This window comes from Leptopilina heterotoma, unplaced genomic scaffold, assembly GCF_015476425.1.
Source record: "Leptopilina heterotoma isolate Lh14 unplaced genomic scaffold, ASM1547642v1 Lhet_268, whole genome shotgun sequence".
In the NCBI taxonomy this organism is placed as follows: domain Eukaryota; kingdom Metazoa; phylum Arthropoda; class Insecta; order Hymenoptera; family Figitidae; genus Leptopilina; species Leptopilina heterotoma.
Window position 1 is genome coordinate 1,224,586 of NW_025110977.1, and position 26,195 is coordinate 1,250,780.

At 25.1% G+C, this 26,195-nt stretch overlaps 1 protein-coding gene across 1 annotated transcript in view; it reads left to right on the forward strand.

Moving 5' to 3' along the window:
- Positions 1-16,049, forward strand: part of LOC122503690 (homeotic protein Sex combs reduced-like) — a 41,904-nt gene extending 25,855 nt beyond the window's left edge. Inside the window, exon 2 of the mRNA XM_043614325.1 lies at positions 15,503-16,049. Coding sequence (XP_043470260.1) covers positions 15,503-15,807 — 305 coding nt within the window. The 3' untranslated portion in view covers positions 15,808-16,049. The remainder of the gene's footprint in view (positions 1-15,502) is intronic.
- The last annotated feature ends 10,146 nt before the right edge of the window (positions 16,050-26,195 follow it).

Here is a 26,195-nt window from a genome sequence, read left to right on the forward strand (position 1 = left end):
ATAATAATTGGAGTATTTAGAATAATTTACAGCGATTGGAGGACTTAAATTGACTGAGTCAGTGCAATAATGAAATTCGTGGAACAAAGTGAAAATTAGATATTGCAATCGTACTGATATAGATAGGCTTGATGTCGATGTCCGAAGATAGAGAAATGCATCTTGAACATGGTAATGCATTCTGAGATTGTCTTGAGTCACGTGCGTCGGCTGATCGGACCACCGTGTGATGGATGGAAACACACGCGGTCTCTATTCTCATTCCTCTCTTCAATACGCAAAGAGAAATCCACTCCATTTGTATAGTCTTATTTTTTTTCTTTTCTGAGACCATCCCTTGTAACACTTCTTCTTTTACTTATTACAAAATATAACCTTTTGTATACCGAAGATAAAAATCCAAAGGAGATTAAAAATCTATTAAATTTTAAACGGACTCAATTTTGTTTAAAATTTAAAAAAAAAAATTTTTAAATTCTCTTTAAAATTTCAATTATCTTTATAAATAATTAAATTGTTCTTCACAATTCAATTATATTTTATTGCTTAGAAAAGTATTTCTATTGGGTTTGTTCCATTGGAAGAAATTTATTTTCCTGCGACGTTTGGATGCATATAGAAGCCTTGAAAATTTGCCCGCAATTTAAAGGTTTACGTGAATTATTCGAATCGGACAAAGTGTTGAATATGTTCGAAAACGACAAGAACTTGTACCTCTGGCTTGCGGCCAGTCTCACGAGGAAAGTTTTCCTTACATTCGCCAAAAACTCCAGAGTCCATGGGTAATTTAAATTTACCTAGGGCATATGTTTTGCGTCATTCAAAATCAACATCCTGATTTGTGTCATTTTCCTTCTCGCACACCTGTTATCGATCGTGGCCAAAAATTTACTCGAAATTGAGAATCACACCTGCTCGAAATTGTCAGTTAAAAAAATTAATCTTTTCTTCTGGTTTCTTCTTTTGAATTCTGATTTCGGGATTAAAATTGTAATTGTTTCTTTTGTTTATAAATTTTGAACGGAAGCATTGACAGTAAAGAAATTGCCCCTAAAATCCCAAAGTTTTCATTGCGGAGGGAGGCGTTAATTGAATTTAGGTTCACAGGATTATTGTTGAAGCGTTTAAAGTGGCCAGAAACAAACCTATTTGCGTCAGAGAGCTTTCTGCGGAGATAACAAATGATCTTGGGAGCACACCGCACAAACTTGGGCATAAAAGCTTCGGTGAGAGCTGAGGCGCCCTTTTCCTTTTTCTCCCTCTCTCGTACAGTTTTCTTTACCACTTTCTCTCTTTCTCTCTCTCTTTCTCGCTCTCTTTTCGCTACTTCACACCCCGTATATATACCATCAGCATTCGGATAGAAAAGCTATAATTTTTGAATCTATTTATAACTGTCCGACCCACCGATTCGGAGTGCCACTGCTCTCTCTCTCTCTCTCTTCGAGTATTGACCTCATTTTAAATTTATCAATTTTTATCTTCATTTCTCCCACCAAAAAAAAGAACCTTATCCTTTCAACTTTAATCATCAATTTCTTTTCTCTCATCAATTTCAAAACACGGAAAAAAATTCATACTTTCCGATTTGAAAATTAATTATTACGATTCGAATATATGTAGCGGTTGACAATAAGAGGGTTGCCACAAAAATTTAATTTTGTTTTTTCCTGACTTTTTTCTGGCATCCAGACAAAATTTTGACTATTTTCCTGACACTAAAGAATATTCTGATTCACTCTAAAAATCATTAGATACTCAAAAAAAAATGTTCTATTGCATTCATTTACGAATATCTTTACAGTCGAACCTGTCGGAATGCAACTCTATATTTAAAAAAATTTTTTGCATAAAATAATCTCGAACAAGAATTATTTTCACTTATGGATAAAGAATATTATAAAAATATTACAAAATTAAAGTATAAAACAATTTTTTAATGATTGTTTATTGTAATAAAATTTAAATAACGAAGTTATGACAGGTTCCACTGTAATTGTAAAATTATCCGAAAACATCAATAATTTCTTTCTTAAATAAATATTTAATTATTATTATTATTTTTTCATAGAAATAAAAATTTTCAAAAATGGCAAAACCTTTTTTAATTAAACAACTTAATTTTATAATTTAAGATAATTATTACTGTAACTTCTTTCAAATTATTTTCATAATTTTAATTCAATTATTATTTTTTAGAATTTTTAAATAAAATTCTTCTTTACATAAATTATTTTTCATAATTTCTGGTAAAAAGTTCACTGAGAATTTTCATATCCAATTGTTTACAATTCAATTTTTATAAAATTTCAATTATTTGACAATTCTCAACTTAAAATTAAATTAATTATTTAAAATTTTAATTAAAATTAATTTTTAAATAAAAGTTTTATTACAAAATTCTACTAGAATTCAATTATTTAAATACAAAAAAATTATTTATGGAATAATTGAATGCTTCCTAGAATTGAATTCTCATAAAAAATGTTATCAACAAATTTTTAAATAGTTGAATTGTTTCAACAAATTTTAATAAAATTTTTAACATAATAATTATCACATTTTTCCAGGAATTCAATTCAAATTGTATTAAAAATAATTGAAATTATGCATAATTATAATTAAAATTATTGTTATGAATTATTTATGAAAGTAATTGAATTTCTGTTAAAAAAATTTTTTTTTATTGCGAAGAATTCTAATATTTTTGAAAATAATTGAAATTAGGAGAAGAATTTTATGACTTATAAAAATAATTGAAATTTGGCTAAAAATTTTATAAAAATTTTTAAAAATACTTGAATCTTGAAGAAGAATTTTATTATTTATGAACAGATTTGATTTTTTTGCCAAGAATTTCATTAGAATTTTCGAAAATAATTGAATTTTTGAGAAGAATTTTATTATTTATGAAAAGAATTGAATGTTTGTTAAGAATTTTATTAAAATGTTTGAATATAATTGAATTTCGGAGAAGAATTGTATAATTTATTAAAATAATTGAAATTTTCAAGAGAAATTTTAAAAATTTTCGAAAATAATTGAATTTTGGAAAAGAAATGTATTATTTATAAAAATAATTGAAATTTTGAAGGGAAATTTTGACAATTTTGAACATAATTGCATTTTTGCGAAGAATTCTATTATTTATGAAAATAATTTAATTTCTGTAAGAGATTTGATTATTTATGAAAATAATTGAATTATTGCGAAGAAATTTATAAAAAATTTGTAAATAATTGAATTTTGGAGAAGAATTTTATTATTTCTGAAAAGAATTGAATTTATGCTAAGAATTTTATCAAAATTTTCGAAAATAATTTAATTTCATAGAAGAATTGTATATTATTTATAAAAATAATTGAAATTTTGAAGGGATATTGTAAAAAATTTGAACATAATTGAATTTTTGCGAAGAATTTTATCATTTATGAAAATAATTGCATAATACATGAAAATAATTTGTAAATAATTGAATTCCTGTGAAATAATTATTATTTATCAAAATAATTAAATGTTTGCGTAGAATTTTATTAAAAGTTTTATTAACTAATTGAATTCTTTTAGGAATTCTTATTAAAGTATTAGATATTAAAAATCATTGAATTGAAGAAAGTTTTTGAAAATAATTAAAATTTTTGAAAATAATTGAATTTCTGAGAAGAATTTTACTACTTTTGAAAATAATTGAATTTGTGCAATCATTTGTAATTGCTTCAAAATTCAATTTGTTTTAGTGTTTTTAACTAAAATTCTTCTATAAATCCATTATTTTCAATAATCAATTAAATATATATATTAAAAAATTTAACTAATTTCAGAAGAATTTTAGTTTAAAAATTTTTTTTAAATCTACAAGTTTTTTTTAATATTTTTAATTAAATTCATTAAAAATTGAAATTTTACAAAATTTTAAAACAAAATCTTTGAAAGTTCATCTACTTATGAAAATTGCCAACGCAATTCTTTTAAAATTGAATTAATTTTGAAATATTTATAAGTAAAATTAGATTTCAAGAATAAACAACAATAACTTTAGAAAACAACAATTTTCCAGGATTTCGATCAAAATTCCCTGACATTTCCAGGTTTCCAGGTTGCATAGCAACCCGAAGTAGAAAAAGAGGAAGAAAAGGAAACAAACATATCAAAAAAATGATCTGATTATCTCTATACTTGAAACTAAGACGATCACGGTTAAATCGTGTTAAACTCTCTAAAGATAGTAAGATTTCTTAAAGGTTCCTTTCTCGTGATGCCTGGGACCACCTAGGTCACAAGATGTAATCATAATTGTATAATAGCTTTGGTTAAACTGGTTGGGTTATTTATGATCTGGAGCTTTGTCGGTGATGTCAATGCGCTGTAAGATTCGAGTCTGAAAATTATAATATAGTGAAGCGTCGAGTTCTTTAGATACTATTTTTGATAGCAAATTTACACGAGTATCATTAAGCTGGCATATTCTATTTGTTATACAGTTCGAGACATTTATATCTCTTCGAGAATTTAATTTCTCTTTTTCTATACAGAACAAGAAAAACTATTCAAAACTAATAGTTTCGGTAATAAATATTTTGCTGAAACTACCCAGTTATATTAGCTTCACCCACTTAATATTGAAAATTAAATATTTTTGTTCTAAAACCGCAACAAAAAAGAAAAATTAAGTATTGATAAATGTTTCTCCTTATGGAAAAGAAGAAAGCCTCTAAGAGAATTAAATTATTCAATTATCACCTTTTGATGAGAGTCTAAAGGCATATTTTTAACGAACCATATAAAGTAGGGAAGATTCCTCAGAATGATTTGATTTCTCAAAAACTGATTCTGATCGATTAAAATTGATGGAGAAATCCGATAAGTTCGGAGTGAGATATATCAACGATAAGGGGAAAGGGGTGTCAGTCTACTTGCAAACTGGAATGTAAAGAAATACACGAGTAATGTCTATGCATTTTATAAACAAACACAAGGGGAAATACATACAACTTGGAGAATGCGATATATAGTCGGTGTGGCAGTCGCTTTCAAACCGTGAGACAACCTCGTCCCGTTCGCAATATGCGCACCAACTTGAACTTTCGCTGGGGAATGAAATTAATGAATTTGAAAAACGACATCATTTCTTATCGATTCTTTAACTTTTCGATTTTGAAATCGAAATTCGCCACGTTTGTATAAACTGATCTCAAAACTAAACTAAACTGTTAGCATCATTCATTATAAACTAAACTATAGTTTATAAGAAGCAAAATAATAGGAGGGTACTAAACTATATACTAAACTGTATAGATTAGTTTATAATCAATGTTGCTAATAATAATTCAAACCTTGTGGAATTTTCAAAACTTCGACAACATGTTTAATTTTAACTAACATAACACAAATTAGTTATCGAGAAAACTATTTAAATTAAAATTTTTCTGTTTCTTTATTTTGGGAAGAGTGGAATTTTGTTTTTGGAAAAATGAGCGGATGTTTTTAAAAAGAGAGAGAGAGAGGAAGAATTTTAAGAGGGAAAAAGACGTTTGTGTGTATGTAGAACAGGGTCTGAGGACTGACTTTAAGCGCAGGGCCATGTCGTGTCTGCCATCTCGATGTCACTTGTCTTCTAAACGAAAGTTTTCAAGCTTTGCTCTTAATAGAACGCGCACACGATTCTTGTATTTTGCATTGGGAGTCTTTACAAAGACAGCCAGTGACGACCGAACGTCTAACCGAAAGAGTTGAATGACTGACCAGGTTCGCCACATTTTATCATAATGATCCATCTCCTTTCGTATACAAAATTAGAAAATTGATTTTCAAACTTCAGCTCTTGGAATTATTCCATCAAATTATTATCGATAATAATTAATAAATGTTACGAATTCTAGATATTTTTTAATTATAATCGTAATTGTGATTATAATCAAAATTTGAATTGTAATCCTAATTTTAATTACAATTATAATTGGAATTGTAATCGTAATTGTACTTGCAACTGTAATTAGAATTGTAATCGTAATTCTACTTGCAACTGTAATTGGAATTGTAATTTCAATTGGAATTGTAATTGCAATTGCAATTAAAAACTTGAAACTGTTATCTCTGGTGCTAAATGACGAAAGGAGAATACTTGTTGGGAACGATAAAAGTATAAGTAGTTCTGTCAAGTGGATGTGCAAAGTGCCGAACGAACACGCGTTGAGTTATAACGCACATCAAGGGTGTCCATTTATCATCCTGAGCATAATCTGAATGGAATTCGATCGTGATGCCAAATTCACTTGTACAATTTCAACACTAAATCTCAGTTTCGCAATTTGAAAATCCACCTGAAAATTAGGTGGAAAAAAATTCAATATAGTATTTCCAAAGAAAAACCAGTTTCCTCCTGAGAAGTTGGCGAAAACCTTGAAAAAAGTTAGGCGAAGCAATAGATGATTTTTTCTACTATTAACACTTTAGCTAAAGTTAGAGGAAACAATGGGAGATTTTCGAATCCCCCAAGAAGCAAAATCTTTTCTATTAATACTAGGAAAAAGTCAGAGGAAGTTAGAGCTATAGGTGGTTTTTGCCACCATTAAAAGATTAAATCTTTCCTATTAAACTTTGCTGCAAATTAGTGGAAGCTATGGAATAAACTTTGCTAACAGTTAGAGGAAGCTTTAGGTGACTTTTGATACCGTCAAAATTTCGAAAGATTAAAAGAATAAAGAATAGAAATGCAACAAAAGTTAGAGGAAGCTTTAGGTGATTTTTGAAACCGGTTTCAAAAATCACCTAAAGCTTCCTCTAACTTTTGTCACTTTTTTTTCTTTTGATCAAAAGAAAAAAAAAACGACAAAAGTTAGAGGAAGCAATAGGTGATTTTTGCCACTCTGATTAAAAAAAATTAACAGCAAAATCTACAAGAATTAGTAACACGATTACACAGTTGGCGTATCGATGTCGGCGGAACACAGGGAGCAATTAATCACGATGAGATCGTGGATCGCCCGACAACAACGGACGAAATCCCATGCGTGTCCATCGTTTTCAGCCGAAAGTATCTTTAAGATAATGAGTGCGCTCTACCAAAAGGTGAAGGAAGAAGAAAAATGATAATAAAAAGGAAATAAAAAGGCAAACAAAGAAAAATGATAACAACAAGTAGGCAAGGAATATATATAGAAAAAAAATGTTAGATATAGATGAGAACTTGTCAAGTGCGTGTGGAAATTGAAATTTATCGAGATCAAGGAGATGTCTGAGTGAGACAAATTATTTGCTCAAGGAAAATATGGTTCTTTAGTGCCAAAAAAACGAAAATCCACTATAGGGTGAAATTTATTTTCGTTCTTTGATTTCTGTAAAAGTACTCTGATCAACCGAAAGTGTCTTTTTGATTGGTATTAAGTAAAATCAGTCCCAATGGGTTTAAAAATTTGGAAAATTTTCCATCTTCGCACTTTTTTGGTGCTATTTTTGACATTTTATCTAGATGCTCTTGTTTTACCTCTTTAATTATGTTTTAGAAATAAAACTCTTTATAACTTTTGACGCAGTCAAAATTCACCTAAAGCTTCTTCTAACTTTTGACGCAATCAAAAATCACCTAAAGCTTCTTCTAACTCTCGATGCAGTCAAAAATCACATAAACTTCTTATAACTTTTTACAGTTTCAGAAATCACCTAAAGCTTCTTCTAACTTTTTACAATTTCAAAAATCATCTATAACTTCCTCTAAATTTTGACGGTATTCAATCATCTTTAGCTTTTCTAAATTTTGATGCTGTAAAAAGTCAACTTAAAGTTTCTCTAAGTTTTGATGGTTTCAAAAATCACCTATAGCTTCCTCTTACTTTTGACGGTGTCAATAATAATCACCTTTAACTTCCTGTTAATTTTGATGCAACCAAATTTTCTCTAAGTTTTGATAAAGGCAAAAATCACCTAAAGCTTCCTCTAACTTTCAATGTTGTCAAAAGTCAGCTATAGCTTCCTCTAATTTCTATTCTGAAAAAATCACCAAAAGCTTCCTCTAACTTTTAATGTTGTCAACAGTCAGCTATAGCTTACTCTAATTTTTATTCCTGACAAAAATCACCTAAATCTTCCTCTAACTTTCAATTTTGTCAAAAGTCAGCTATAGCTATCTCTAATTTTTTTTCCTGACAAAAATAACCTACATTCTTAGCTTTCTCCAAGTTTTGATGGTTTCAAAAATCATCTACATCTTCCTCTAACTTTTGTCAGTGTCAATAATCACCTTTAGCTTTCTTTAAATATTGATGATGTCCACAGTCACCTATAACCGTCTTTAAGTTTTTACAGAGGCAAAAATCACCTATTGCTTCCTCTAACTTTTACCAAAATGCTTTAGGAGGGGGGGGATTTATTCCCAAGAGCACCTAGAAGCATCTAAAAAAATTCCATCTAAAGGGACATGAACCCAAATCCTAAGTTCCTATCTAAAAACCATCCGTTACTAGACGAGACTCTTCGGGGACTACTCCTAGAAAATCCGTCTCTGAAAATTCCTCAAAAATGGACCAAACAATCAGTTTTCATTCCATTCCCAAAAATGATTATTAACACAATTCTTGCAAAATCGCAAGAAAAAAGAAATTCGTTTTGCGCTAGAAAAGAAGCAGCGAGGTGTTGGTTTTGCGATATGCAACCGAGCAGCATACATTCAGACAGCGGGGAACTATTTATTAAAAAAGTCTGCCTCGGTTAGCGACGTGCTACATCGGGAGGAAAGCGATAACGCTGGACTGGTTCAGTCATTAAGCTCTGACTCTATATATGTACTTGCAGAGTGCGCTCTCAAAAGTAACCCGCCTCAATGTTCAATGTTCATGTCCAAGCACCCGTTTTTCCGTTCTCTTCCTCATCGTGGTGAAGTGCACGTCGTCGACGTGCAACGAACACGTTAGGTATCTGTCTGTACCAGTCGTTTTCCTTCTCCCTCGTCGACTCTCGCATGGACTATTAATAGTGCATTCATTATTGCTGTAAATGAGCCGCCTCTTTAATATCCGCATCGTTCTAATACTAATATTATATAGAGAACCTGCACCCGTTTTCTCTCATCAAACAAATAATAACATCATGATGTATATATGATATCGTGTATTTATCCTTTCATCAATTCACCTGCAATTATTTTGCCTCAAGTTGCTTATTTGTTTCTTTTCCTATATTGCTTTCACCAGAAGTTTCGTCAATTAGTGATCGATGATCTGATTAACTTTCGGATCTTTCTGTTTGAAAAAGAATTCTATAATAGTCACTAATTAATTCAATTTTCTGGAGCAAATTGCTATGAAAGATTTGGACCAAATTGTCGCCAAAAATTGGAGCAAATTGTCACCAAAGATTTGGACCAAACTGTCATCAACTTGCAACAAATTGTTGTCACAAATTTTGATCAAATTGTCACTAAAAATTGGAGCAAATTGTTACCAAAGATTTGGGGCAAATTGTCATCAATTTGGACCAAACTACTGTCACAAATTTGGATCAAATTGTCACAAAAAATTGGAGCAAATTGTTAACAAAGTTTTGGACCATATTGTCGCCAAAAATTAGGATCAAACTGTTATCAAAAAAAATTTATATTAGCCACTAATTGATTCAATTTTCTAGACTAAATTGTCATCAAATATTTGGAGCAAATTGTCACCATATATTTGGACCAAATTGTCACCAATTTGGACCAAACTGTTACCAAAAATTTGGATCAAATTGTCACCAAAAATTGGAGCAAATTGTTACCAATGATTTAGACCAAACTGTTGTCAAAAATTTGAATCAAATTGTCACCAATAATTGGAGCAAATTTTCGCCAAAGATTATGACTGAATTGTCAACAATTTGTACCAAACTGTTACCAAAAATTTGGACCAAAAAGTCGCAAAAAATTGGACCAAACTGTTAATAAAAATTAGGATCAAACTATTATAAAAAATTTGGATCAAATTTTGACCAAATATTATTAATTCGTCGCAGATTGATACTTGGAAAGTAGTTCAAGTAAAGTTCCCTTAGAATGGAATTATAATTTCGCCAGAAATGCTAAATTTAACCATACGTCCTGTCAATATTTATTAACCCCCTAGGGACAAAAAGTGACACCTCTTTAAGTACGTATGCATTTCTGCGAAATTTCTTTAACTTGGTGACCATAAATACAGAAATTAATGGCCCATATCGGAGTTCCATAGCAGCATATATTCATATGTATATATATATACGTATATAACTCACGACGCACAACACTCCGTGTAATGCGTTCAAGTCACTCATTCGTAACATCGACTCAGCTATCTACAAAAGATAATTGTTTCATTTTACATTCAGACGCTCTTGTAGACGACTTAATTACAACTTCTCGTTCTTCTTCTTCTTAAACAATTATCAATTTTATCCTCGCTAAATAATAAATTTTCCCTTTTGTAATTAGATACTCTATCTGTTTAATTATTTTGCTGATGACATTCTACATGTTTTTCTTCACCTTCGCTGAATTATTTAGAAGAAGACAAATAAGGATCGTGATAAAGTAGCAACATGTATGTAAACATATGGAAATTTTCAGAAATTCATTATAATGTGAAAATTGTAAATTTACATCTATATTCCATACGGATGTGCTACCGTGATGATGAAATAGGTAGAATCGCTAATTTTTAATTGTAGATTTCAAAGTGTAAATTGCTAATTTCAAATAGAAAATTGATAATTGGTAATAGCAAATTGTAAATTGATAATTATAAATCGCAAATAACAAACTGTAAATTGCTAATTCTAAATAGCAAATTAAAAATTGATAATAGCAAATTGTAAATTGCTGATTATAAATCGCTAATAACAAATTGTAAATTTTAAATTAAAAATTGAAAATTACTAATTGCAAATTACAAATTGTCAATTGCGAAATGTATAACGCAAATGACATATTTTTAATTGCTAATTGTAAATTGTAAATTACAAATTGTGAAGCGCAACAATTGTTAATAACAATTGTTAATTGTAAATCGCAATTTCTTCAATTATTATAAATTGCTAATAGTAATAGCAATTTGTAAGTCGATAATTTTTAATCGCAAATTACAAATTGTAAATTTAACATTATATAAATGGTAAATTACCAATTAGTAAACCGAAAATTGTAAATTGCAAATTGTAATCCGTAAATAGGTAATTGCTAATTACAATTCACAATTTGTAAATTTATGATTGTAAATCGCAAATTACAAGTTGTAAATTGTTAATTGCAAATCGAAAATTACCAACGAATAAATCGGAAAATGTTAACGGCAAATTGTAAATTTCTAACTGCAAATTACAAATTGAAAATCGTAATTTATAAATTGCTGATTGTAAATCGATATTTACAAATTGTAAATTTTTAATTGTACATTTGTATTGTAAAATACAAATTGTGTAATTGTTAATTGCTAATTGTAAATTTCAATTTGTAAATTGATGATTTTAAATCGCAAATTACAAATTTTAAATTGTAACTTGCTAACTGCAAATTACAAATTGTAATTCTCTAATTGTAAATCGAAATTTGTAAATTAATTAATGTAAATCGCAAATTACAGATTTTCAATTGCAAACTGCTATAATTGTAAATCGCAAATTACAAATAACAAATTGCTAATTGTATATCGTAAATTACAAATTGTAGATTTTAAATTAAAAATTGTAAATCGCAACTTGCTAACTGCAAATTACAAATTGTAATTCGCTAATTGTAAATCAAAAATTTGTAAATTAATGAATGTAAATCGCAAATTACAAATTTTCAATTGCAAACTGCTATAATTGTAAATCGCAAATTACAAATAACAAATTGCTAATTGTATATCATAAATTACAAATTGTAGATCTTAAATCAAAAATTGTAAATCGCAAATTGCAACCACAGTTTTTCTATAAAAAAACTGTGATATTATAAACTCAAATTACAAATTCAAAAATAGAAAATCCGTGTGAGATTGTAATTGGATAATTGTAAATAAGCGAAGTTGGGGATTTTAGATTTGGATTATATATATGTGTACGTGTCTTGGCAAATTAGGGTTAAGATGATTGGTATTCGGCAGCGCCAAGTTCGGTATGAAGTTCTGGTGTAATATGTAAGCGGAAAGTTGGTGTAATAGGCGGGGTATCGTAATAATAGCATTGCAAAATTATTTATGACCAAGGCGTGTTAAGCAAATAGGTAAAACAGCTGCCAAGTGACCAGGTTATTCGCGATCCAGTAACACCGGTGGTGGAAAAGCATTAACCACGACTCGTTGAAATAATTAATGAGCTCGTCACGCATTACCCTCAGGGTAATACGCTTCGTCTACAATTTCCCTTTTATTCAAACACACTTCAAATCGAAATTTCGCACTCCCACCCATTTGTCCTCATCTTTTAAATCAAATTTTTCCAGTTTAAAAAAAAACTAATGGGAAAAAATAATAATAATTGATTCAAAAACAAATTGTGTTTGTAAATCTGAATCAAGAACAATTTGTTTTTGGATTTATTTTTATTTTTTACATTTTTTTTAGTTTCTTTCTACTATTTTTTTACTCATTTTCTACTGCTTTTACTCTTTCTACTATTTTTACACTCTTTCTACTAGTTTTCTACTTTCTTTCTACTAGTTTTTCTTGTTTCTAATTTAATTATTTGTTTGATTAATTAATATTAAAGTATTATTTTAATATTAAAAGATATTTAAAAATTAGCGACCCACTTTTAGGATCGCTAATTTTAGGATTCGCTATAATCCCAACGCTGTCACCTAATTACAAAACTTTATAGTTTCGAAACTAAAAGGAAGCGGGAAAAATAGAATAAAATATTTATTTTAAAATCTTTTTGAAATTTTTCAATTTCTAAAAATTCTAACTGAGATTCTTCCAAAAATCAATTATTTCTTTGTTAAAATATTTTTTAAAATTAAATTCTTATAAATAATTTTAACAAGATTTCTTAAAATATTTTAACTCTTTCGAAGAGTTTTAATGAAATTTTTAAGAATAAAATTGCAATTTCAGTAAAATTCAATTTAAAATTAAATTAAAAATAATTGAAATTATGCGATATTTTTTATCATTTATGAAAATAATTAGATTCTTGGTGAAAAATTTTATAATACATTTTTTAAATAATATTAATATTCGGAAAATTTTATGAAAATTGTATTTTAAAATAAATAATTCAATTCTTGCAACAATTTAAATATTTATGAAAATAATTGAATTTTTGCAAAGAATTTTATTAATATTGAATTATTTATTAATATTGAATTAATATTGAATTACTGCGACAAATTTTATTATTTATAGGTAAGAATAATAAAATTGTTAAAAAATTTTTCAATGAATTTAAGTAAAATTTCATTGAAAATAATTCAATTCTTATGTAGACTTATATTAAAATTTTTTAAAATAATTGAATTTCCGCAAAAAGTTTATAAAAATTCTTTTAAATAATTAATTTTTTTTTTCTAATAAATTGAATGAAAATTGTATTATAAATACTTAAAACGTTTACTTTTTCTGTAAAAATTTTATAATTTATTTAAATAATTGAAATCGTTTGAAAAATTTTATTAAAATTGTAGATATTGAAAATAATTAAATTAGATGAGTGTAAATCAATTATTTTTAATTTTTAATTCAATTTTAATGAAATTCCTCAAAAAATGTAATTATTCTTAAAAATTTTATTAAAATTCAGCAAAGAAATTCAATTATTTTAAAAACTTTTGCTAAAATTTATTTATTACAATTTAAGTATTATTTTCAATACATTTTTAATTAAATTTCTTCAAAAAATTGAATTATTTTCATAAATAATGAAATTCTTGGTAACAAAAAATTTTTTTTTAAAATAATTTTCATAAAATTTTTGGTAGAAATTTAATTAATTTCAAAAATTTGTCAAAATTCAATTATTTTTAATGTCTACTATTTCACAAAAGAATTCAATTATTTAAAAAGATATTTTAATAAAATTTGTCTCAGGAATTCAATATTATTTTCACAAGTATTTTAATTCTTCGCAGAAATCCAATTATGTTAAAAAATTTACAAAAATTCTCATCAAAATTTCAATTATCTATATAAAAAATTAAAATCCTCTCCGAAATTCAATTATTTTTAAAAATTATAATAAAATTCTCGTCAAAATTTTAAATATCTTTATAAATAGTAAAACTCTACTCCGAAAATCAATTATTTTCAAAAGTAATAAAATTCTTCATAAAAATTCAATTATTTTCAAAAGTATTAAAATTCTTCATAAAAATTCAATTATGTTCAAAAATTGAAAAAAATTCTCGTCCAAATTTCAATTACCTTCATAAATAATAAAATTTTTCTCTAAAAATCAATTATTTTTGAAAATTTTAAAAAAATTCTCGTCAACATTTTAATTATCTTAATAAATAATAAAATTTTTCTCAAAAATTCAATTATTTTCAAAAAATAAAAAATATTTTTCTCCAAAATTAAATTATTTTTAAAAATGTTAATCTCGTCAACATTTCAATTTTCATTATAAATTATAAAATTCTACTCCGAAAATGAATTATTTTCAAAAGTAATAAAACTCTTCTCAAAAATTCAAATATTCTCAAAAATTGAAAAAAATTCTCATCCAAATTTCAATTATCTTCATAAATAATAAAATTCTTCTTTAAAATTCAATTATTTTTGAAAATTTTAACAAAATTTCAATTATCTTTATAAATATTATAATTTATTCTTTTCCGAAAATAAATTATTTTCAAAAATTTTAATAAAATTCTTATCAAAATTTCAATTATTTTCAAAAAATTTTTTCAATTAATTGATTTTTAATACCTACTATTTTAATAAAATTTTCCAAAAGAATTAAATTATTTAAGAAATTATTGATGAAATTCTTTTTATGAAAATTCTATTTTAAGAAGCATTTAATCAAAATTTCATAAAATAAAATTGTAAAAAAAAATTTGAAAATTCTCAAACAATTTTTTCAAAAATTATTTTTAAAAAATTGTTGATATTTTTGATTAATTTTCTTATTAAAAACCTGGAAAAATTTCGTTTTTTAAACTGGAAAATCTGGAAAAGTTAGGGAATTTGAAAAGAGCAAAATGATTTGTTTCTTATGTGCACAAGAACAAAAAGGACTATTTTGACAAATCTTGCCGACCCTTTAGATTAAAAAAAAACCGATTGAACTGAAAGTGACAAATGTCGCGCGTTCCCTAATTAAATACAAATGACAAACTCGAAAATGTCCATTAATAATGCAGAAATCAGTAGGTTGATCAGAATTTAGAATCAACTTGCGCCGCTAAATTCTGAGGGAATGTATAAAAGAAAAAAGAGAGAGAGGGAGATAAAAAGAAGGATAATTTACAACATAATAAAAAGTATTTTAAATACTGGTTTTATGCCTTAAGAGTTTTGACTCGTACAAATTACCTCGACGATTTTTAAATTAACGCAATAAATCTCCCTTGTTGCAGGTACTGTAAACGCGAACGGTGAAACGAAGCGACAGAGGACGTCGTACACGAGGTATCAGACCCTGGAGCTGGAAAAGGAGTTCCACTTCAACCGCTACCTGACGAGGAGAAGGCGCATCGAGATCGCACACGCCCTATGCCTCACCGAGAGGCAGATTAAAATCTGGTTCCAAAATCGGCGGATGAAGTGGAAGAAGGAGCACAAGATGGCGAGCATGAATATTGTACCATACCATATGTCGCCCTACGGTCATCCCTACCAATTTGCCCCGCATCCCGGTCAGTTTGCCCATTTGGCCACATAGGACGAGTTCTCGCCCGCCGAGCTCGGAGCACACGCTGTCCGGTTTCCTGGGATGTACGGCGAGCAGAATTTCTAAACTTCAAATATAACTTCTAAATCAAAAAGAAAAAAAAAAAAAATGTTTCGAAAAATAGAATTCCGTCTCTCGATTCTCATCATTTTTCATTTTGTCTCATACAATATTTATTTCTATCGCATACTTTTCTTTGAGAAACAAATATTTATCTCAAACATTTCAGTAAATCAAAAAAAAAAAAATAAATAAAATTCAGTAATTTTTATTAAAAAATAAATTTTTTTAGAAACAAGTCTTAAACTTAATCTTAATTTTTCAGTAATTTTAATTAACAATTTTAAAAAATTACTTAGTTCTAAAATTTATTTCCATCTCATCATTTTTTTACAAACTAAAATAAATGTTAAATATTTGTTCAGTAATTGTTAGCAAAAATTAAAATTACTGATTAAAAGACAAAAATTACTTATTTAAAAATTACAATCAGTGATTGAAAGTTAAAAATACATTAATAATTAAAAAATTAAAATTACCAACTGACTGAAAAATTAAAATTACTGATTAATACGTAAAAATACTTTAGTGCTTCAGAAACTAAAATTACCCACTAATTGAAAAATTAAAATTCCCTCAGTATTTAAAAAATTAAAATTACTGATTGAAAGACAAAAATTACTTATTTAAAAATTACAATCAGTGATTGAAAGGGAAAATTACATCAATAATTCAAAAATTAAAATTACCTACTGATCGCAAAATTAAAATTACTTTAGTATTTCAGAAATTAAAATTACCCACTAATTGAAAAATTTAAATTCCATCAGTATTTCAAAAATTAAAATTACTGATTGAAAGACAAAAATTACTTATTTAAAAATTACAATCAGTGATTGAAAGGGAAAATTACATTAATAATTCGAAAATTAAAATTACCTACTGACTGAAAAATTAAAATTACTGATTAAAACGTAAAATTACTTTAGTACTTCAGAAATTAAAATTACCTATTTATTGAGAAATTACAATTACTGATTAAAAATAAAAATTACGAATGAAACATTTGCAATTACTGCTTGAAGGTTAAAATTACATCAGTTTTTCTAAAATTGTTCAAAAATCAAAATAACTTACTGATTAAAAAATCAAAATTACTAATTGAAAATAAAACTTCTATTACAAAAATTTCTATTATTGAAATCGAAATAAAGGATTAAAAAATTACAATTACTGATTGGAAGTTGAAACTACATCAGTAATTCAAAAATTGAAAATACCTACTGATTTACAAATTAAAATTACTGATTAAAACATTAAAATTACCTACTGACTGAAAAAATAAAAATTACTGATTCAAAATAAAAATTACCGATGAAAAAATTGGAATTACGAATTGAAAATAAAAATTACTGATTAAAAATAAAAATTACATAACTATTTCAAAAATTAAAATTACCTATCAGTTAAGGAATTAAAATTACTGACTAAAAATAAAAGTTATTAATAAAAAATTTAAATTTACTGCTTGAAGGCTAAAATTACATCAGTTTTTCAACAATTAAAATTATCTACTGATTATAAAATTAAAATTACTAATTGAAAATAAAAACTTCTGTTACAAAAATTTCTATTATTGATTGTAAATCGAAATAAAGGATTAAAAAATTACAATTACTGATTGGAAGTTGAAACTACATCAGTAATTCAAAAAATAAAAATTACCTACTGACTGGAAAATTATAAATACTGATTCATAATAAAAATTAATCATTAAAATAAAAATTACTGTTCGAAAAATTTCAATTGTTGATTGAAAATTGAAATAACAAATTAAAAAATTACAAATACTGATCGAAAGTTCAAATAACATCATCAATTCAAAAATTAAAATTACCTACTGACTGGAAAATTAAAATTATTGATTAAAAAAAAATAACTAATAAAAAAATTAGAATTACTGATTAAAAAAAAATAATAACTTATGAAAAAATTAGAATTACTGATTGAAAATTAAAATTACTGATTAAAACATTAAAATTACCTACTGGTTGAAAAATTAAAATTGCTGATTGAAAACAAGTACTGATGAAAAAATTATAATTACTGATTGAAAATAAAAATTACTGCTGAAAAAATTGCAATTTCTAATTGAAAGTTAAAATTACAGATTAAAAAATAAAAAATTAATGATTAAAAAATAAAAATTACTGATTATAAAATAAAAAATCATCAAAACTAAGAATTAATTTTTAGATTCAAGAAAAATAACAGTTTTCTTTTAATCATTAATGTTTATTTTCGAAAAATCATCTTGTCTGTAAAAGAAATATTTAAGTAATTCATTTTTTTTTTTCAAAGTGTAACAACATTGTGTCTGAGTTCTGGCGAAATTTAAACATTTGCTGATAATGATTTGAACGAGAGACAGAGTACTCTTTCATATAGAAACTAGACAACATTTTGAAGTTGAAGTGAAGCCAAAAATTTCTGCAATAATGTGCCGTTGCATCTAAACTATCATAGACTGGACGCGCTCTGAGGGGCTCTCGTTTAAAGTGATTTCATTGAAAATTAGTGAAAAAAAAAAAATATTTTCATTATTAATCGCTGAGAGCCTTCCTCTGCGGGCGAGATAGCCGAATCTTTAGCATAAGTTTAGAAACTAGCTGATCTAAATTAAATAATTACGCTATTTCTAGCTGCACACTCTTTTATCGTTGAATTTTTGGATGAGCAATCTCATTTTTTTCCTTACAAAAATTTTTCATTTTCGATTTTGTTTCTTTAGAAACAATTATTTTCTATTTAGAAAAAAGAAATTAAAATCCGAGGTTAATATTAATTTTGTTTCTTAAAATTGAATTTCATTTTCAATTTTAATTTCAATTTACAACTTCAATTTTCGTTTTCCCTTTTATAAGTCCGTTTCCATGTAAATAAATAAATAAATAAAATATTTCCAATTTCACTTGTACAGAAAATCAAAGTGAAAAATAAAACTTAAAATCAGTCAAAGTATAAAAATTAGAGAATAAAATTTTTTCTTTTTGTCGCGAAATTATCAAAAAAAAAAAAAATAGTTTGCTCAACCTTGAGTCAAAAAAAAATCAAAGTACTTACTTTTCCAAGGAAAATATCTAACGAGTGTCTAATTTAATTCTTCAATTGCTCGAAAAAGGCAAAAAATAAAAAATAAACACGAGAGAAATGGACAAATCTTATCGGCTAGATATATCGAAAAAGATTTATATATATTATATATATTTAAATAATAAAAGAAAATGAATGAACTTCGATGAAATGCAATATTGATAAAAAAAAATAGAAACCTAGTTTCTGAAAAGAAAAAAAAATACGTCGTGTAATATCGCAGATTTTTTTTTTTAGAATATAAGATGCCTGCTAATGCTCAAAGTGTTCTTGGCCAAAATCGAACGTTCGGAAAGAGTTGGCATACTTTATTATGTATATTGTATATTGTATAATTAATTTAACGCGATACGCGAAGTGCCCAAAGACTTTTTATCTGTTTGATAAAAGAGCAGAGAATAATAAATCACAAAGATTCTTTTAAAATTGTAGGCGAAACAAAAGAAGAAATGTTATTTAAAAAATTGTATATTTTATAAAATGCAATTTATGTCATTGTGTTAAAAAAATTTTTTTTTTTAGTGTATTCTACGTGTTAAGAATTTTGATAAATATTGAAAAACTAATTTGCAACTCATTTATGTCAAAGTTAATCAATTAATAAAAATAATGGATTTATAGAACAATTAGTCTCCAAAATTCAATTAATTTCGAAAATTTTAATAAAATGCTTAGCGAAATTTCAATTATTTTCATAAACAATCAAATTCTTCTCCAAAAATCAATTATTTTTAAAATTCGTCTCAAAAATTCAATTATATTTAAAAAATTTAATAAAATTCTCTTCAAAATTTCAATCATCTTTATAAATAATAAAATTCGTCTGGAAAATTCAATTATTTTCGAAAATTTTAATAAAATTCTTAGCAAAGTTTTAACTATTTTTAAAAAAAATCAAATTTTTCTCCAAAATTCAATTATTTTTAAACATAATCAGAATTCTTCTCAGAAATTCAATTACATATGTTCAAAAATTTTAATAAAATTTTTTGCAAAATTTCAATTACTTTCATAAATAATCAAATCCTTCTCAAAAATTCAATTATTTTTAAAAATAATCAGAATTCTTCTCAAAAATTTAACTATGTTCAAAAATTTTTAAAAAATTCTCTTCAAAATTTCAATTATCTTTATAAATAGTAAAATTCTTCTCCAAAATTCAATTATTTTCGAAAATTTTAATAAAATTCTCTTCAAAATTTCAATTATCTTTATAAATATAGTAAAATTCTTCTCTAAAATTCAATTATTTTCAAAAATTTTAATAAAATTTTCTCTAAAATTTCAATTTTATAAGTAATAAAATTCTTAGCAAAATATCAATTCTTTTCAAAAATTTTATATAAAATTCTTAACAAAATTTCAATTATTTTTATAAATAATCAAATTCTTATCCAAAATTCAATTATTTTTAAAAATAATAAAAATTCTTCTCACAAATTCAATTATGTACAAAAATTTAAAAAAAAATCTCATGAAAATTTCAATTACTTTCATAAAGAATAATAAATTCTTCTACAACATTCAATTATTTTTAAAAAATTTAATAAAATCTTCGTCAACATTTCAATTATCTTTATAAATAAAAAAATTCTTCTCTGAAAATCAATTATTTTCAAAAAAAAAAAATTCTTGTCATAATAATTTCAATTATTTTTATAAATAATAAAATTCTTCTCCAAAATTCAATTATTTTCGAAAATTTTAATAAAATTCTCGTTAACATTTCTTTATAAATAAAATCTTTCAATTATCCTTATTAATAATAAAATTCTACTCCGAAATTCAATTATTTCCAAAAGTAATAAAATTAATTTTTCATAAAAATTCAATTATGGTCAAAAATTGAAAAAAAAATTCTTGTCCAAATTTCAATTATCTTCATAATTTTCTTTCTTTCTTAAAAATTCAATTATTTTTGAAAATTTTAACAAAATTTAAGTCAAATTTTCAATTATCTTTATAAATATTATAATTTATTCTTCTCCGACAATCAATTATTTTCTAAAATTTTCCTCAATTCATTGTTTTTCAATACCTACTATTTTAATACAATTTTCCAAAAGAATTAAATTATTTAAGAAATTATTGATAAAATTCATCATCAAAATAAAATTTTAAGAAACATTCAGTTATTCAATTAATTATTAATTGTTGAATTTAGATAATTGAATTCTCGTAGAATTTTCTAATAAAAATAAAAAATTGATTTAAAAATTAATTTCAGTTAAAATTTTAGTTTATAATTGAATATTAAAAGCATTACAGCTTAAATTTTTCGAAATATTTGAATTTTTTTTTTAAATTACATGAAGTTTTTATTTTCTAATATATATTTAATTGAAGAATTTGCGAATAATCGAAATTTCACAAAATTGAATTGTAAACAATTGAATTTGAAAATTCTCAAAGAACTTTTTCAAAAATTTTTAAAAATTATTCACTTAGAGGAGAATTTTATTTGAAAATTTTAGAAAATAATAATTCAATTGAAATGATGAAAATAATTTTAGAAAATAATAATTGAATTAAAATGATGAAAATAATTTTAAAAAAGTTACACTAACAATATTCTTATAATATAAAATAATGATTTTATTAATTGATCATCTTTAATTATTATAAACCATGAAGATATTTCTTCATGTTTTATAATAATATTCTTATAAGTTTTTAAATTTTACAAGATGTTTTAATTTGAAATTTTCGAAAATCTTAATTCCTATATGAAAAAATAATAATAAATAAAATTAAATTAAAAAATTACTGAATTAAAGAATTTTGATAAATATTTGTTTGAAAATTTAAAAAGAAAATAAATGCCGAGTTGCAGTTTAGTATTTTTTTTTTATTATCGTTTTTCGAGTGCAGTTAATGGGTTTCCGTATCGTGATAAAGAACTCGATGTATTCGCCAATAATTTTCCAGTTTGTGACAAAAAAAAAAGGTGGGCACCTGAAAAATGCCCGAAAAATTTTCATTTGTAAATAAAAAAAAATAAATAAATTTACACCGTATTGAAACCAACAGGTCTCCAAGGGGCAATCACGTTTTGTTCCTATACCGCAGTCTGTAGGTAGTTATATAGATAAGATATAAGTATATACACGAGACCTGCATCCGCGATACTGAAACTTGGATAAAAAATCCTTTCCGAAGATAAAACCTATTAAAAGTCAAGTCTAAAAAATGTCCACCATTTTGTCATATTTTTTAATTGAAAAAAAAAATAAAAATGTATCGTTTGAAAATATAACTTCAATTGATCCTCCGAATAGAAATAATTAAAGAAGAATAAAAAAGAGTAAAAAAGAATAGAAAAAAAATAAGGAAGAATAAAAAAGAATAAAAATGAATAGAAAAGAATAAAAATGAATAGAAAAGAATAAAAATGAATAGAAAAGAATAAAAAGGAATATAAAAGAATAAAAAAAAATTATAAAAAAATATTATATTTAAAAACGGTTATTAAATATTTTATATATTTTTTCTTCAAATTTGAAAATTACGTGCGTTTTTATTAATTTATTCTTGTTTTAAAAAACACTAAGTTATGTTGTATTAATAAATGTTGAAAAGAAGAAGAAGTTTTCTCGGTGTTTAATGTAAGTTTTATTATTGAAAAAAAAAAATTGTAGGTATTATATTGTAATTTTTAACCGCAAGTATCCAAGGTTTATTGTAGTGGATGGTTGTCTCGCATTAGTTTTTTTTTGCGTGTGCGTTGGCACCCCACCTTCATTAATTGGTTTTGATAAATTCAAAAATTAATTGACCGTTAATTCGCAGGTGTACAAAGAGATTAAAATTTTTTTTAAAAATTCAAATAGAGGGTAACAGTCGCACATGCGTAAATAATTGGATATATCTTGTGATACGAAATGCCGTCGCTCTGTGCTTAGAATATTATTGAGTTTAACGAGGTCGTGCGATATTCGAAAAAGCAAATTCGGAAGCGTACAGGGATCCTAAGTATACGATCGATGCTGATGTGAATTAAAAAAAAAATATATATATATATAATAGGATTATACTGAATTGTAAATAATTATTGAATATAAAATACTAGCGAGAAAATCGACGAAGTTATAAAAAATTCCATCCGACACTCCAAAGATGTTAGTAAAATACAGCATAATGCGAGTCTGCGCACAAGTCATTGAAACTCATGCGCAAACTCATTAGATCCTTCTTTTTCTCCTCAAAAAAAAATCTACTTTTTCAATCTATTTATTTTTCCCCTCTTTGGAATGTCGAATGGAGAAAATATTTAAAAAAATGAATTGAATTTTGAATTTATTATAATTACGGATTATCGAGAGTGAGTCTGTTATGCTAATTTGGTCCAGTGTTAATATTGTATTTTATTTGTTTCGTTATGAATATTTTTTTTTTTTTGTTGAAACCGCCGCGTGTCGGTGATATACACGCTCCCGTACCTAACGTATATAATTATAAATAAATAATTAAATGAAAAACAAAAAAAAATGAAGTTCACTTTCTCCATCGAATGGAATATTTGTGTATAACAGAACTGATATATTAGTCTTATTGAATTTCGATTCAATGGAAAAATGTGAAATGTTGAGAAAAAAAAGCAATCGAATAAAAGAAAAAAAAGTACATTCTCTCCGATTTTAAATTAAGCTCAAGTATTACGTTCGCATAGCGTTTTTTCAAAATGTTACACTTCATTCCATGTAATATACGTAATAGTCTAAAAATTAAATACCTACTTACTACATCTACGTAACTTAGAGCACACCGTAATGTGTAAGATCATATAATTGTATAATTTAAATTGTAATTATTAAATGGTATAAAATAATTAAATTAATTTCACTCTCTTTTTTTCTTCATCACCTTAAAAAAATTGGAAAATAAAATTGAACTTAAGTTTTCATATAATTTTCATATAATTCCGAACAAGAATTAATTATTTTATTCTTAAATTATTATTTATAATAAAAGTGGTATTATTTCTTTCTGTCCATCACATTCTTTCTGTTTTTTGTGTATACTTTTTGTTTTTAGTCAAGTTTTTAAACATAATATTATATTATAATTTTTTTTTATTTTATAAAAATAAATTTATAAATTTAAATAAATAAATAATTAACGCGAAGCGCTCCCAAGAAAGAAGAAGCAGAAAATTTAGGTTATGTTTCTAATTTTTTTAATAAAAATACTCAAAGTGGATTAACGCTATAAATATAAATCACTGAGTTTGAATTTTCTTTTCATCTGAAATATTTAATAAAAACCGATATTATTTTTATATAATTAAATAGAAACTTTTAATTAAGGTAAAAGTAATGCAAACATATCCTTAAAATGATATGCTTTTTAGGTATACCATTCTTCGAAGCGCGTGTCACAAATTCAAAATTTTTATGATTATAATTACTAAAAAAAATGTTTATTAATTTTAAAAAATTTATTGCTTTTATTTATTAATTATTATTTCATTAAGAAAAAAAATTATTGCAAATTTTTTCCCTTTTGAGGAAATTTGAACTATTATGACGTCACATTTTTAGAAGAAATGATTTAAATAAATTGTGACGTCAAATTGATTCAAATGCCCTTAAAAGGAAATGAAAACTTTGTAACGAAAATAATTGTAATTGACAAATAAAAATCATGCAAATTTTTTTCATTTCTTTTGAAAAAAAAATTTTTGTTAAACATTGTTGTTTGACAAATAGAAATTGTGCTGATTTTTATTTATTTCTACGCAAAATTAGAAAATTCTTAAAATATAACAATTAAAAAAAAAATAAATACCCATTTTGCATGTTTTTTGTTTATAAATTGCAATTTTGTTAAAAAAAATTATCTTTGCTTTAGAAAGTAAAGAAACCTATTTGCAAAATTCCTATTCATTAATTACAAGTTTTGTATAAAATTTTGAGTTTTTTTTGTTCACATAACTTTCACTTTTAATAAAAAAAATTTCCACTTTCAAATTCACTAAAAACATTTTCACTTTCAAATTCACTCAAAAAATTTTCAGTTTAACGCAAAAAAATTTTCGCTTTATCCCACAAAATTTTCACCTCCACTCAAAAAATTCTAACTTTTAATCAAAAAATCTTCAACTTCACCCAAAATATTTTGACTTTCACAAAAAAAATTGTTACTTTTACTGATTAAATAAAATAGTTTTTCCTTAAAATTTCACACAAAATACTTTCACTTTCTATGAAAAAACTTTCACTTACACTTTCAGTTTCACTTAAGAATTCTCACTTCTATAAAAGATTCTTAATTTCAATTTTGCCAACAAATTTTCACTTTCAATTTGACCGAAAATATTTTTATTTACTTTCACTTTCACAAAAAATATTTTCACTTTCAATCAAAATCTTTCTACTTTGAATTTTACAGGAAATATTTTCACTTTCACTCAAAAAATTTTCGCTTTGAACTTTACGAAAAATATTTTCACTTTCACTCAAAAAATTTTCACTTCGAATTTTACGAAAAATATTTTCACTTTCACTCAAAAAATTTTCACTTCGAATTTTACGAAAAATATTTTCACTTTCTATGAAAAAAAATTCCACTTATACAATTTTACACAAAATTTTTTGATTGAAAGTGCCAATTTTTTGAGTCGAGATGAACATTTTTTGCGTAAAAGTGAAAACTTTTTTATTGGAAGTGAAAATATTTTAGGTGTAATTAAAGTGAACAATTTTTTTTAGTGAAATTGAGAGTGAAAATTTTTTGGGTGAAAGTGAAAATTTCTTGTATAAAATGAAAAGTAAAAGTTTTTTTCGTAAATGTAAAAATTTGTTTGGTTGTAATTGAAAGTAGAAATTTTTTAAGTGAAAGTGAAAGTTATACGTAAACGCACCCGAGGAAAAAAATTATATTTTCCACTCTCGATTTATCACAATTTTTCAACAAAATACCAAAGATTTTTTTCAAAAGAAAACTTGCGGAATTTTTATTTTTTAATGACAATTTTTATTACCAAAATTTGCTGATTTCTTTAGTAATAAAATTAAATTCCAATTCATATTTTATTTCTATAAAAAAATTTTTATTTTAAATTTTTAAATTCCATCATTTTTGAAATCGTTAATTTTATATAAAATAGTAAATAAAAAGTTAATCGCGCGTGAATTATAAATAAATATTTAAACATAAAAAAATAAAAATTAGGGGAATATAGCATAGTTAGGGTTGGATGACCTTTTGATCTTTGTTTTTAACTT